Consider the following 16,008-nt stretch of genomic DNA (forward strand, 5'->3'; position numbering starts at 1 on the left):
GCAGCCCGGCTGATCCCTGTATTACTACCACAGCAGCTTTCGAGGAATTGTTCATGCTCTGTGGAGCCCCAGAGCTGTAGGAGCCGTCTGGAAGTAGTTAGATGCCAGTCAATGGGAAAACGTGTGACGTTAAAGTAAATGATTAAACAAATCTTTCCACACAATGTACACTACAGTACAACACTACAGTGATGTTGGAAAGAACTGTGCAAATCAAAATGTCTAGGGGCCCAAAAAAAACAGGGAACTAAAGTGATGAACTCTGAAAAAAAACCATCTGTTAATTGGCAGACGCAACCCCCCCTCGGCAGGCCTCGGGCCCTCTGGGATAGGTAAGGCCAAAGCAAGCAGAGAGTCTGAGGGAACGAGGGAGCGGAAGACTGGTGGCTCCCTCCATGGAGGACGGCACAGTGGCCTCACCAGGAAGCTGAAGGCACCAGTAGAACCAGGAGCAGCGCTGTCCACGTTAGGCTCTGCGGCAGGCAGTGCACCGAACACTGGCTGCTTTTTGCTCGAACACCTGGGAGACGCGGGGGACAGAGACAACAGAACATTTCAGTCAATACGGATGAAAAAAATAATAAGTTGCTCAACAAAAATGCCGGAACCGCATTCATTTTTAACGCTGAATAACACCATTGATCTTTTGGATGAATTGGTCACAGGGACTATGGAGCTGCGAAGGAAATCAGTCTGTTTTTTTGTGAAAGAATGACAAAAAATGAATGGAGGAGAGGAAAGGAAAGAAGAGAGAAGGAAGGAAACAACAATTGTTGGCCCTAAAAAGCTGGCTGGGCATGTTGTACAAAGGACTGTAAACTTTCTGTTGGTCCTGTTGCTTCAAAGTTAATTGGCTGTGCAAGAGTAGGTAGGTGTGTGTGGGCGAGGTAATTAAAACAGTATTAGCCAAAGAAAACTTGGCTTACACAACAGCTGTGGTGACTCAATTAAGGGCAGAACATAAGATCGCTACAAAGGGAAAGCAGGCTGTGAATAGAGATTGGATTTCAGAGGTCAGGTAATGGGAGTGTATGGCTGGGATGGGAGGACACTAACTCTTCCTGCTCACCGGAGGAGGTGACAACACGGACTTGGGAGCTGACTGCTCCCTCTCCCCCTTCGCTGATGGCGCGCACCTCGATGATATAGGTGCCTCCCTCTGGCAGTGACAGCATGGTGGACGGGTTGATGGTTCTTGTCACCTGGTTGTGGCCTCTTCCTTCCTGTCGCAGCAACACCTGGAAGACACACACACACACACACACACAGCTCCAGTACATATGTATATATATATATTCACTGCCTGTCAAAAGTTTGGGGACACCTTGTCTTTTCTAAATTTTCAAAGTATTAGTTGATTTTCTCTGTTATTTTTCAATTAAAAAGTAAGGGAAAAATGCCTGCAAAGGTTTTGTTAACATGAATAGCTATTTACTAATACTTTGGACATATTTATTCAATACTCAGCTTCATGTTCATCAAAATGTCTTCTTTGTTCTGAAGAGTAGGTTTTTCACAGCAGAGAGTTTCTGAGGAATGCCTGGAAAATCTGACTGTTCACATGAAGGAAGTGTGTGCAGCAGTTACAGCTGCTGCACACACTTGCTTTGATGAACGTATAGTTTAAGTGTTTCAGTGTTATGGTTACAAATATTTGCATGTATCTTTTTTTTCTCAAACTAAACCTAGTTGGTCTTTAATAGGGTCAAGTTACTGCAAACCGACAGAGAAAACTTATTTATTAAACATTTTCAAAAAGCTAGGTAACCCCAAACCTTTGACTGGCAGTGTATGTATACTATCCAGAAGGTCTCACTTCCAGAGCTAATAATGTAACGGCACTCAGTGGCCTTGAAGTAACTTGCTTCAGTCTTCTTGTCCTGGAATGTTAATGGTGTTTGCATGACAAAATTGAATAATGATGGATGTTTACCATGTACCCGATGACATCAGATTCATTGTCTTTTGCCTTCACCGGGTCCCAGCTCAAAGACACGTTGTTGCCCTCTTGAATCCACATGAGGTTGCTCGGAGGCTGAGCCGGAGCTGAGGAGAGAGTGCAGCACTCAAACTGCGGTACTTATGGATGTAAATTGAACAGACGGAGTTTCAACCAACTGGGTCAATTACTACACTTTTTACAAGGAGATTTAGAGCAAACTTAACAGGTAGCCTCCATTCCATATATAGTACCGCATGATTAGTGTCAGTGCTGTACTCACGGGCTTTCCTGGTCTTGGCTGTGATAGCAGCGCTGGCAGGACCCTGGCCGATGCTGTTGAAGCCTTTTACAGTGATGAGATACAGACTGTTGCCCTCTAGTCCTGTCAGGATCATGGACGTCTCGTTTTTTACAGTTCTTTGTTTTTTTCCTGACTCTTCCTGCTCCGTGTCTTTCCAGTAGCTGACCTAAGAACATAAATGAATGGCTTAGAAAAATCTTGTTCTCATGTTCAAACTTCACCGCATGCACAAGGGTACACGCACAAACACACACACACACACACACACACAGACACAAACACACACTACACAAACCTCATATCCTCTAGGTCTTCCAGGGCCAGGATTGGGCGGTTTCCAAGTGACCCTAATTTCCGATGAAGAAATGCTGGAAGCTTTCACATCAGATGGGGCCTCCCTCGGCTCTGAGCGAGAGAACACAGAGAAACTTCACAACTGCAATACGCAGTCGAAATGGTGACCCTCTCAAAATGCTGCGAGCCGTTCCCTGCGTGCTCTTTAAATCCATGCAACCGCAATATCTCAGCATTAACTCACCCCCTTCAGCAGAGTACACGGTGACGACTTTGCTGAAAGGCCCGTCTCCCTTGTTGTTGTACACGCCAACCTTCACTTCAAAGGGGGTGAGGGGGGGGAAGGTCTCGTCTCTGTACTTGTATGTTGTGGAGTCCGCCGAAGTCACCATCTTCTCCTTCCAGCCTCGGGTTCCATTGGCACGAAAAGCAACGATGTACCCAAAGCCCTCGCCGTTTTGGAACTCCTCAGACACAGGCTGAAAACAGGAAGAACGGAGAGGAAGAAAAGAAACCATGAGCTGCATAAGTACACAAGACAAAGAAGCTGGGCTATTTGAATACGAAACCCTAACGTTCTCTGATTCTGTATGAATGAGATGGAAACAATTACCTAAGAGTGTCTTTCAAAGAGATTAAGCTCTATCCAGGCTTACCAGCACTAAAGCCCTGTAATTGAAGGTGCATTATTTGCAAATTTTCTAATATGGATAGCTTCTGCGGTGAGAGGAAGGCTTCCAAATAATACGTTCAAAAGTATTAGATCAAAAAGCTCAAGAGAAATTTGTTCTTTTTGTTATAAATTACATGTAAATGTCATGTGCTTTCGCAGCAAGCTTGGATGCGTCTGTTAATTGGGATCACCAAGCACAAACAACACTTAAAATTGGGATCACCAAGAGGAAACCTCTTTGACCGCGGTGTGTAAAATATCACCAGACAGATGGTTGAGGTGTTAGCAGGTTGGCACGGTGGATGTGATTTCCACTCCTCTGAACACATGTGCATGCATTTATTATATTAATATGGCACATTATACCTGTAGGCTGCTAAAAAAAACAGGGCTTTTGCCTCTAGAGCAGCTCCGTAAGACAAGCTTTCCATTTCCTCCCCCGTTACTGTAGCTGTCTGCCAGTGTTAATAAAGATACAGTCAGTCTTGAGTAATGAACACAAATTGTATCTGGCTCAATTGTGCCCATCATGTAGCTATTTGTCTTTCCATGTCTGACTGGAGGATTTTTGGGACACACACAGGTTTTGTGCGCTGGCTGCAATGCTTATCGGCAGTTTTCCTGAAGTGGTGATACTGGGAGCTGTCTCAAACACCTGCTCCACACTTAATCAAATCAAATGCAATTTATTAAGTGAGCTAGAATTTAATTAAAATATGAGCTGCAGGAATTAAATCTTTGGCTAAATTTAATAAATGACAAACACCTGTACACCTGTTTTTGGCAACGAATCACTCTGTCAAGCTGTAATGTGTTGATTTGCATAGGCTTCAAAGTAATATTGTCCCCTAAAGGCATCACCCAAATTAGCCATCTAGTCTACGGGGGACTAGTGGTGGATGGAGATGTAGTTCACGTTTCATTCAACAACGACCAATCACCATGACTGCCTAATTACAAGGATGATCAGTGAAAATGAATTAGCTTCCATCAAACTTATTATCAGAGCTGGCAAGGCTTTTAAGGAGATGCCACGGAATATGGGTCTTTAAAAACAGCATGACCAAATTAGCTAGTGAAGTCTAGTAACACTCGCGGCTTTGGGAATCGAGATAGACACAGATAGCGAGACACAGTATGAGAGGGCTGATATAACTCAGAGGTAATTCTCCTGGATGGGATTGTGGGGCCTGCTGGGCTCGGCGACGGTGACTGTGGGGGCATCACTAATGGTCCTCCCAATGGCTCCCAGTGAAAAAGCAGTCTCTCACCGTCGACTCTAATGAGACGGCTGAATGAAGCTGCAGAGACTGTTTAGTCATTCATCCTGCTTAATAACCCTGCCCACCATGGCTATCCAGGCTCTGACAACCCTCCACAGATGATTGGAGAGGCAGAACTGCCATGCGCTCACATGCCCTGACTGCCAAAAAGGGCTAACATTCCTGCTCCGTCTCCTTTAATATTCATCTCCATTGATCACTGACGGAGTCCTGATTTATTTCCAAAAGCATTTAGCTGGAACAAGAAGAAATAGGGCAGAGCTAAAATGACTTAAAATGGCAAGTGCAAAAAGGAGGACACTGCACCCAACTAGAGCATTTGATTTTTGCCTTGTGATGCTCCTGCAAATTGACGGATTTATCGATGGGTGACCAATGCTCGCAGCCCCACAATGGGCTGAGAGGAGACTTCTTTTTTTATGTTGTACTTTGACGTTTCACTATTGCACACTGTAGTGCTAAGTGACTTGCAGAACAAAATAGCTGAACAAAAATGAGTGCACACACTGACCATTAATACTGTCCAGACTCCATTTTATGCAGAGACAGTTGCTGAACAAATTGTTCTAGTCACAGGGGTTTGTAACTGAACAGTTGCAGATATACAGTTTATATTTTATCTCTTAAGGAGAACCCTTAAGAATTCTGTCTAAGAAGACTTTTTATAATTCCCCCAAATCATGTAAGGTTTCATGTCTAACCAAGCACCATGCATAGTTTTGTGTCATTTTAAGTATTCCCTTTAAGTAGTCGTCCATCAGGGGCCCTGTATTTCTTTTATTAAAAGCATTGAGTTGTGTTATATTAGCTATTCTAATGACATTCTTGAGAGGTTATAAATAGTAAATGGCAAAGTGGTTTAGCACCAAAACAACATCCCATCTGGAATGGACATTATCCCCCATAATGTCCCACTGAGGTGCACTTCTCCTCATGTGAAGGTTATTTTCCCGGTGACAGTTGGGCTCCCATACTTAATAACTACAAGAATAACTGTCAGTTGCTTCCACATCTGTTCGGTGCTCCCCTGTTAATATTTCCTTCAACTGATCTCAATTGCAAATCCTGCAGCTTTGTTCATAGTGACTCTGTCCATGCTGTGCCCTCAACCTGGCTGAGAGCCAAGTTGTCCATTGACAAACAGTTCACACCAATATCCCCTTAACTTGGCACAAGATTGATTACATTTTATACAACCATTGTTAAGATTGAGATTATAAACAGATATTCATAAACATCCCTGGATTTATAGGGAATTGCTCTGAAATTGAAGGTTAATCATCATTGCGCCTCTCTCGTGGGACCAAATTTAAAATTCACTACATCTTAATCACTTGCCCGGCTGATGCAGCTCAGTGTAATACACAGGGCCTGGCTCTCCTCCTTTGAGCTTTGTCAGCAAATTTTGCAATTGTGAACAGGCTGTGCCCTCAAACTCCAAGACGCTGGATGCTTAAACAAATTTCAAACTGAATAAAATGACAATCTGTTTTAAATGCAGTAAGCTGTGATCTAGAGGTGTCTGTGTTCGCTGTCGTTAATGATCGAGCAGGAGTTTTTAATGACTACCTGCGCAGGTAACAACACGTGCACATGCGCTCTGTAAATCTGAAAATGTGGAGAGCCAATAATGCACGTTTGCACACCCTGCACATGTGCTGGAAATTTGTCAATATGTAGACTGCAAACATATCTATAGATGTTAACCTGTAAATCCGTCAACAGTCACCATTGCAAGAATTCTTTCAAGCTAATATGAGTTCTGTCTTAGCACGATGACAAGATTGTACCTTAACCTTCAATTAGGCTGTCCAACAACAACAAAAATAACATTGAGCTCGTCAGTAGCGACCCCATGTGATACGCAGCGCTGCGTTCTAATTATTTACACATGAAGGAATTAGGTCATCAGTAGTAATAATACAGGTAAGAAGCAGGTGGCTGCAACTGGCACATTGAAACAGGTTTATTCCTTATTCCCGTGGAGTGAGAAAGTCATGTGTGTCTCTCTGACAACTGTGAGTAGAGACTATTACCTTTAAACATTCTAAGCATGGAGATTTCTGCTATAGTTTATTCACAATGTTGAATTATGCCACGTGTGCTTATGTGCTAGCTCGTCTACTGTACGCTACATTGACCTTAATGGGACAGTGCCAACTGATATTGCATGTCGTTTTGATACTATTGTTTCAGATTTGTTGTCTGTTTATCATTTCAGACCACACACACATACACCTGTCAACTCCAACTGTAAGCCCTATAAGCCTGTACTATACTGTGCTGTTGTGTGAGGAGTGACCTGCATTATCCATCTTCAGCATGTTCTAAAACAGACAACACACAACTGAACCAGCCCCTAATACAGTCCGAAGTAGCCTTCCTCCAAGGCAGTTGTACTCTCTTCAATATGCTCTATTTGTTTTATTCTTACCTATATTGTATTCTTTGCTACTGCAATGACCCCGTTCCCCCAGGGGACCATTAAAGTTTCATCTCTCACCACATCTCATACAGCTGCCTCTTTTTTTTTTTTTTTTACAGCATTTCTGGCCCCTTCAACCTCTGACCTCGAGGAAGACAGTCTTACCCCAGTGGAGAGAACTACTTTGACCTCTGGCTTGCTCCACTGCTGGTACAGTGGAAGCCTCTCTTCCCAGCTCAACCTGCTCCATCCCCCCTGTACTGAGTTGCAAGTCACTGGGAGCAAGTCAGAGAAAACCATGGGGTACTAGAATACCACAACAACCAGCTGGGTCTTCTGTCTCTCTTCTCGTAAATGGAGCTCAGGCCACTTTGCCCTTGTGATAGGCCCTCACCTAAGCCCCCACACACAATGCTCTCTCCTGAGGTTCCTGTGAAGGCTGCAACGTCCACCTTTGTGTTATCCCATTGGAGAGGATGTGCCTCTCTTACACCTTGCTCTATCAGTATAGATTTACTGCTTCCCCAGGAGCCTCAGATTGGTACATCCACACCTGGATCCTCACTATGTTGCAGGCTGTAATAACACCACCACCATCATCACACATTTGGGCTCTGATGACTCCAAAGAGACAGTCAGTTTCTTTCTTTAATAATCTCCAGAGAGCAGTGAGAAGAGTCATTTTATCCGGATGCTTCCCTCCCTACAGGTGTGCTGCCGACCAATTCATTAGTTTTAGGCCTTGTCCACACTAATCCGGGTAAATTTGAAAACAGTGTTTTCGTGTCGTTTGTGTTTCCGTCCACACTAGCATTTCCAGGCCATTTTCTAAAAGTTTCCCGTCCACACTTATACGCAAAAAAGATAGTAAACCGGTGAAATCTACCCTATTGGGCATGCGCAAGCCTCTGACCCATGACCTTTATGTCTTAGTGTGGATGGAAGGCCAAAATGGAGAAATAAAGATGCGATTTCAAATTTACCCAGATTAGTGTGGACAAGGCCTTAGACAACTTTGATTTTGTCTGGGCATGCAATCCCTTTTTTTTTTTAGCAGAATAGAGTGCCTCCTAATTATGGAATTGTACACATGCTTTCCAGCAGTATGAAGACCTGACTTGTTAGCTGACTTGTTAGCTGACTGTGTACCCCAAGGAGTGCCAACCCCAACTGGAACATGACCACCTTGATTATTCAGCCTTTGAATAATCTCTCAGCAACACTAACAATTGCAAGGGAAAGCTGATTGAGGCCAATTAAGATAACCAGGCCATAATTACTTTAATTAGACTAAAGCTGTTATCCCAGAAACACTCAGGTGTGCTAAATATGGCAGTTCTAAAAGTTCTAAAAAGGTTGAAAAAGCTCCTCTCTTGTAAAACATTTCCTTTAAATGATCCAAGGTGAAGAGAAACTTGACTTGATCTTCCTGACTCAGACCTAGTTAAGCACAAATGGGCCTGATATCTTTATTAAAATCACGTCTCCATAGTTACAATTATTCATATAAAACAAGTGAACCCCTTTAGAGAATAGCATCACTTCTATGCAAGTGTAACTCGCCAATAAAAAGCTGAAAAAAAAGAGTATAGGAGGCATTTAGGTATTCATGCAGACATTTCTTCGATGAGCTGAGGCACAGCTCTGTATGGGCTCTGGGTTGTTGGGAGCTTCTACTGATGGGGGTTATTTGGGGTTCACACATGATTTGACAGTCTGGTGAGAAAAAAAATGGTTTTACGGCTGAGATAGATAAACTAGCAACTTCAAAATGATCTCCTCTGCACTTTCAAGAATACCTGCCAATCTCTATTTGGGGATTTGATACAAATAAATTTCAATATATGGGCCAACAGATACAATTTGGAGTTTGGAGTTTTTTCATTTTTTTTTTCATCAGAACCTAAAAAAACACAAACCTACATGGGTATTTATGGCCTTTTGGGCATCAGGATATATAATTTATTTGATAATTTAAGTGGGCAAAAGAAGTCAGGAAAGACACAGACCATATCATACAATAATAAACTAAATAAAATAAAGTAGTAGGTCCCTATTTAAAGTTGGTTTTATGTCTATTTTAAGTTTTGTATTTATGAGTGTAAATAATTTACAAATGTATTTGTGTATGTAAACATGTATGTGAATACAATCACACATGTATTGATTTTTTGATCTTTTTTTTGAGAGGTTATCATGGCAATTAGGCTATTTTATATAAGCCAAAATAATAAAAGGGGGCAGGAATTGGTAAGTGTGCACTTCTATCTACTCCTTTTAAAACATGTATCAATATTATTATTATTGTTATTTTTATTATTATTATTATTACTAGTATACAATTAACAAAATTTTATTTTACATGCTAATTTTGTTTGTAGCAGTACACGATCAAAATTAATTAATTAATTAAAAAAACAAACAAGTGGTAATCTGCAAGATTCCCATTTTTTTATTTTGGCAACATCTTTAGTGATAAGCGATCATTGTGGTGTTTTTGCACTGCACTGCCTAGAGACAAGTTGGCAATCAAACAGTGCGTCCAGTACTGTGATGTCTTTTTACCTGGATTTTCTGTTGATGAAGTTTAAATTACACTCTTTTCTTTGGTGGCTACATTATGGTCTTTGCTAACTATGCAGTTCTTCTTCTATTTATTCCAAACAAACCGCTGTTGCTGCTGCCAGAAACGCATCACTTCCTGTGCACCCGACTCCGGGTGTTTAGAACAGCAAATGTAAACGCTTTCATGAACTGGGTACAGGTTGAATCATTATTGTGATTCACGCAGCAATAGAAGGGAGCAAAACAGTCATTTATGTGAAAATTTTGCGGATTATAACTTTAAGAAGGTGGGTGAGTGAACTCCAATTATGGCTGAGCAATCTGTCTCTCGCCCGAACTCTGCAATGTTGGCCTCCTCCTCTCAACCCTGTTCTTTAAATATTACAGCAAATCCCTCAATACATCTGTCTCCTTCCATTTTAAGAACATCTCTAGACTCTGCTCGTCATTTTCTGGCTTGACTCAGTGCTGAAACTTTCCTCAGTGTTTTAATTAGATCTCACTTTGATGACACTGGGAATAGGACAGCAAGCAAACCCAGGTCCCCAGCCCACACTGCTACCAAAAAAAAGTCTTGGAGCGAACCTGCAGCCACTCATCATTTCTCACCTCAAGTGAGTACAGCTGACTGTAAACTAATGCGATCATCTGTATATCTTAAAGTCATTAGACCGTTTCCTTCAAGCTTAGGAACCAGAAGGACAAGCATCGTCCATCAACCATGCTTTTTTCCCTAATAATGTCTGACAAGTATTCCCAAGCAACAAAATTGAAAGTATTTAATGAATGGCACATAGGAACCTCTACATGATCATTAACTCACATTCACATGCAGGATTTATTACTGGGTGACAGTTATATTCCTAGGGGAACAGTGGCATAGCGGTAGTTTCAATATAGATGTTTCAAGTGAACTCTGCTCCAGCGAGCTTGTTTTCACTCATTGGCTTACAGCAGTGGTTGTCAACCTGGGGGTCGGGCCCCACGAGGCTCCAGGAAATATTCTTGGGGGATTGATGATAAATGGAGACTGAAAAAATATATTTTGCACATATACATTTTATTATCCTTTTTGAGGCTTTTAATCTTTGTGAAAAGTACTTTTTCTTGTGAAATGATGAATATTTGCAGCCTATAGGTTTCTTCCAAAATGTAATCATGTAAAATAACCTGAAAAGAGAAAATAGTCATCATTTTGTGCATTTATGCCTGCAGCAAGGGGCTGAGTACTGGAGGCACTGCTTTGTTTTTGGCGGGTCGTAAGCAGATAAGGTTGAGAAACACTGGCTTGCAGCATCTAGAACAGGATTTAAGTTTTTGACATTGTTTTGACTTTCATTTCAAAGCATAGACTCACACATCAAAGCATGGGAAATTAGCACTTACAGACTCGGCAAGGCATTGTGGTTTTTCACATTTTATGGGAAAGCAAGACTAAATCTACAAAATGATCTATCTTACACTTAGAGAAAAATTATGAAGTGTGACAATGCTTATTTCACACATTCTGAAAGATTGCATTCAAACTTGAAATAAGGACAAGTTGGTAGTTTATTTTTTCAAGCTACTGTTTCTGAAAAAAAGGGAAAGTGACATACAATGCCTGAGATGACTTTGTTGAGCCTAAGTTGAAAGTGAACTCGGGTGACTTGGCACTGGTTTACCATGGTATGTCACATTTTATACATGTTCAGTTTTTGAATTTTGTCTTACCCATTTGCTCACTAGTTGGCAACAAATCAACAAATCAGTCTATATTTCAATTCCTCCTTCGCATATCTGATCTGCTACTTGAATGCAGCTGACTACCTATTGCCTCCAATGAAAACTAATGACATTTTTAATAGTTTGTTTTGGGGTGTAAAGGTAAGAACAAGTAAGAAGGTTATTTTTGATACTGTTCTTTTTGCATAACACAACACAGCAATTCACTTTCCAGGAAAACAGAGCAGCTATCACTACATATCTTTTATATTATGGAGTTCCTTTCACATAGACATTCATGGTTTATGATATAAGCAAGCTACCTTGCATATTAGTGAACAACATCTTTAGCATTATGAAATGTTCAGCATGTTTTTCATTTGTGAGCAAATCAATACACTGAAATTACATTGATTTCTGCATTTGAAGTAGGCATAGATGGCTAGAGATGGTAGATGGTGATGGTGATGGTTCAAATTATACTCAAAAACTTCAATAAACTTTGAATAATAATTAGCTAACCATTTGAAGTTCAATATAATTAATATATGATCTGTGGCTGTTTCTGCCTGAATGTCTTGAGAAACATGAAAAAGATTTTGAAAGTTATCATGATGAATTTTAAGCACCTTAAAGGCCCCTCTAATATGTAGATACACATTGTATCCTTGCTGAAAAGTTTTGAGAATATCCTACCATTTGAATTTCATGGACATTCTTAGATGCAACAGGAAAGTTTGCTTAAATTATAGACAAGACCCAGTGTTTCAAAAGATATCCAAAATATGCTCAGCCTAGTTTAATAGCACAGTATTTCCACAGTGATAACAGCCCTAAAAGCTCAAGCCAGAATGTGAGCATTGTGTTCACTGTGCTCATCTACTGGTGAGGAGCTATTTGGCCAAATGTTACACAAACACTTGTGTTACAGGATATGCGTTGTCACACTTGTGCTTTGGAGTGAGTTTGGCAGCGGGCCTTACCTCCCAAGAGATGACCAGTTCATGCCTGCGGCCGTTCCCCCCGCTAACGTTCGCTGGCGCCACCGACGGGACTGCATGAAACAAAAAAGGCAGACACTGCATCAGCTTTTTGCTGAGACACGGACTGCATTCACAGTACAAAGTCAGTTCAATACGTTTTTGTGTACCGTAGAAAAGATGAAAATACAGAAACAACAAAACAACACTCCTCAGACAGTTGCCCATGATTTAGCATTCAGCACACGGTCCTAAGGATGGATTAACAAAACTGTTACTAGATACAGTAATTAGTCTGTTAATTATGCTGAAGAGATAGGACAGTGGTTAAATAAGCCACTTCCGAATGACCACTGACCTTTGTAATTATTACATTTTATAGACGAGAAATGAGCAGTTAGTGAGGCGGCATACTTGATCCAGACCGTCTCAGTGAGTTTTTGTTCCCCATAAATAGTTTATTCTGCTGTGTCTTTGCCTCAGGGCATGAAGGCCTGGCTGCTTTAGCAGAAACACTAAACTTGTCGAAATTCATGTAAGCAGCTTATTTTCAACTTCTTGCCCAATTAAAATTGAACGTGTTAACAATGGGAATATGAGTGGTGTGTCGAGGCACCGACTAAGCTCTCCAGCTACTATAAATCATCGGCCGGAATGTGCTCTCAACACATTATAGAATGAGTTCCTGGATTCAGGAGGATTGCTTATGTTTTTTCAAGATGTGACTTGAATGCAGTATATCCAGCACTCATGGCTTGAGGGCTTTTACCTGCTTCTTTAGTCCTAACTCCTCTTGAGGGTGCGCTGGGGTCTCCGGTCCCAATGGCATTGCTGGCCACCACTCTAAACTCATATTCCACCCAGGGGTTGAGCTCCACAGCCATGGCTGACTCCATGTCCCCTGTGACTGGGTCGGGGTCTGTGGACAAGTTTTATGTACTCATGACAAACACCACATAACAGGTAAATGAGGCCGACTGAACTACACATGACATAAAACACATTCCCTCCAGGTTCACTGTGGCTTAGTGTATCTATACAGCATGAACAAGGTAGTGACAACTATCTTGAAACCTGGTTTATGACGTTTTCTTAATGCCTGAACAACAGCTTCATAGCAGCTTTAGAGCACATTCATAAGTGAGACCCATTATAGAAAAGCTAATTTCAATCTATTTTCAGAGGGTCTTAGAGACACAGCAAGAAAATTCACATGCTATAAAACTGAAAAAAACAAAACAAAAAAAAACCAAAATAATAAAAATTAAAAAAAATCTTTCTTTGAATGTTGTACTTTTGAAAACAGAAAATGTGAAAACTAAATTTGGTGCCACAACCTGCTGATCGTAGGTATTATATCCTTAACTTTGTTATTTGCCAAACAAATAAAGATATACGAAGACAATTGTCTTACACTATTGGCCATTGCAAAGAGTTTTGGGATATATCGTACTGTAGCTATAGGAAGCTAGCAATAATTTTAGTTTTTGGTGCTGGACTCATAGCCACTCGCTAGTTAGTCAAGTAGAATACCAGCACCAGCTAACTAATAACAACTAGAATACCAGTACCAGCTAACTAATAACAACTAGAATACCAGTAGCTCTACCTTGATGTAACCATTCCAGCTTCAGTGGACTAAACAATTCAATTAGAAAGCATAGTGGTCAAGGAAAGCAAATATATTTAATATATTTTTATACAGTTTTAAATGCTTGACCAGAAAATTGGCACCCACATATGCTGCAATCCACATAGATGTTGCATGAATACTTTATGAAAGATGACTTAGGTGTTGAATCAGCATTCATGAATGTTCCATTCTATTGTTATGAATCCCTTGATCAGGTTTCATGAATGTATTTTGAACTGAATTACAAGCAGGTAACCAAAGTAATCTAGTTTCTCCAGGGTTGCCGTAATCAAGCTTTGTCAATATTGATCCTGCAACAATAAACAAACATTTGACTGAAAGCATATCCATGACACAAATGAACCACAAGTCTCTCTATGCTAACTAGGGGCCATACATTCAGTGAAACAGTGGAGCTTACGGTCTTATCATTCGATGCACAACGAGGCCACTCTGTCAAGCAAGCTGCTCTTCAAACATGAGCTGATAACTCTGTTTGCAAGGACTGGGAGCTAAAAGCCCCATTCCCTTTATGCTAATCTTAACAAGTTCAACACTTACAATGCATCACAGAGGCCTAATTGTGCTTTATCGAATTAAATGTTGTTGAACAGACATGATGTGAGAGGAATGTATGCAAAGTGTGATTTATCTATCTATGGGGATGAATCATTATCATGTCTTAAACTCTGCTATTATTCTTACATGGCATATTAGGATGGATTACACACAATGCTTAGCAAGCCATCATCCTTCAACACTAAATGATAATAATTGATGTTTTTTCTGTTAAGGTACAGACAAAAAATTGTCATTTCATTTTTGACAGTAACACGAAAAATTCCAGGGCGCGTTCATATTGGATGAACATGGATTAGCTTTATAATTCAAGCCAAAAGAGGTTAATTTCCCACTAACCTTTGAGATGACAGTGAATAAAATTCAAACCATTGACATTTAATATAAGCTCAACTGACTTTTTACTAAGCTCTTCTGAACAACAGCCAAGCCAACATAAAATGACAGTTGAAAAGAGGACAGCATTTCAACTTTTCATACAGGCATCTGAGAAGAAACCCAAGTTCAAAGTTTGTTGCAGAGAAAGGGGTTTAAGTAAGCTCATCCCATTATTTGCTGGATGGGATTTTAGGAGTCTAATTAAGAGTCCCATGCCACCTGAATTTCTATTATGTTTCTTTTAACAGTAACCTTGCACTGGTTAGGCTGGTTCACCTCTCTGCACAAGACATTGGACAGGATTAAGGCTTTTGTATACGGCCCCAAATCCACCCTCTCAGATCCAGAGGCTGCATTTTGCTCCTTATTGATTACCTGTTCTGACAGTTTGCCAGCCTAATGAAAATGGGCTGCGGGCCTGTAAATTATAGGTGCTGATAGGGCTGTGGTTGTCCAGCCCACGAGTCCAGGACAGAGTTGCTGTGGCGTCTGTGATCTCCTCCACTATCACCACTCCAGGGGGTCCAGGGGGACCTAGTGGAAAGAAGGTCAGGAGACACACCAGCTAAATTACAGGCTTTAACAGCTAGACCACTAATGCTGCACAAATGCTGAGACAGAAGGAAAGAAAAAAACAACACAATCTCCTCTGCTGTTTGAATGAATTCTGATTGAGCTGGTGCATATTGCCATGTCCTCATCACGCATCGTTGCTATTAGCTAAACCAATGGACGCAATCATGCAAGCATAAAGGAGGATGTGCAACTGTGTGCATATGGTGAAAACGTCAATTCCCTGTTGTAATCTCAGCACAAACAAACAAGAGACAAGAACACAACGACTTACTAAACTGAACCAGGATTTGGGCTGACACAGATCTGTTGCCAAGGATTTCATGCTGATTAAGGGATATTGAAGCTTTTTTTTTTCTCCTGCATTTCAGAGGCAGTTTGCCAGTTCTGCTGAGCATAACTGTGTGGTAGACCTTTCTCTGTTTTAATACAGCCGAACATATGTTTACCTCAGCCTTCAGAAGTAAATGTAATCTGCAAGTGCAGCAAACGTCTGAGGACTCTAGGGGGAACAGCTGTAAATGAAAAGCTGGCAGCTGGTACGCTCAATGAAAACCAATGTACTGTGTCCCCAAGAAGTGCCCATTAGAAGGTTGCATTGAAAGGTACATTTGCATTCGCGGACATTAATATGCATTTTGTGTCACTATAGCGCCCTCCTTTAAGTCTGGCCGAACA

At 41.0% G+C, this 16,008-nt stretch overlaps 1 protein-coding gene across 1 annotated transcript in view; it reads right to left on the reverse strand.

Moving 5' to 3' along the window:
* Positions 1–416: 416 nt before the first annotated feature.
* The window catches only part of cntn5 (contactin 5), an 80,069-nt gene continuing 64,477 nt past the window's right edge, over positions 417–16,008 (reverse strand). Inside the window, exons 15-23 of the mRNA XM_078284078.1 lie at positions 15,133–15,291; positions 12,937–13,086; positions 12,171–12,241; positions 2,782–3,016; positions 2,539–2,648; positions 2,223–2,409; positions 1,934–2,046; positions 1,070–1,238; positions 417–520 (exon numbers count right to left, since the gene is read on the reverse strand). Coding sequence (XP_078140204.1) covers positions 417–520; positions 1,070–1,238; positions 1,934–2,046; positions 2,223–2,409; positions 2,539–2,648; positions 2,782–3,016; positions 12,171–12,241; positions 12,937–13,086; positions 15,133–15,291 — 1,298 coding nt within the window. The remainder of the gene's footprint in view (positions 521–1,069; positions 1,239–1,933; positions 2,047–2,222; positions 2,410–2,538; positions 2,649–2,781; positions 3,017–12,170; positions 12,242–12,936; positions 13,087–15,132; positions 15,292–16,008) is intronic.

Source organism: Centroberyx gerrardi, chromosome 6, assembly GCF_048128805.1.
Source record: "Centroberyx gerrardi isolate f3 chromosome 6, fCenGer3.hap1.cur.20231027, whole genome shotgun sequence".
Lineage (NCBI taxonomy): Eukaryota > Metazoa > Chordata > Actinopteri > Beryciformes > Berycidae > Centroberyx > Centroberyx gerrardi.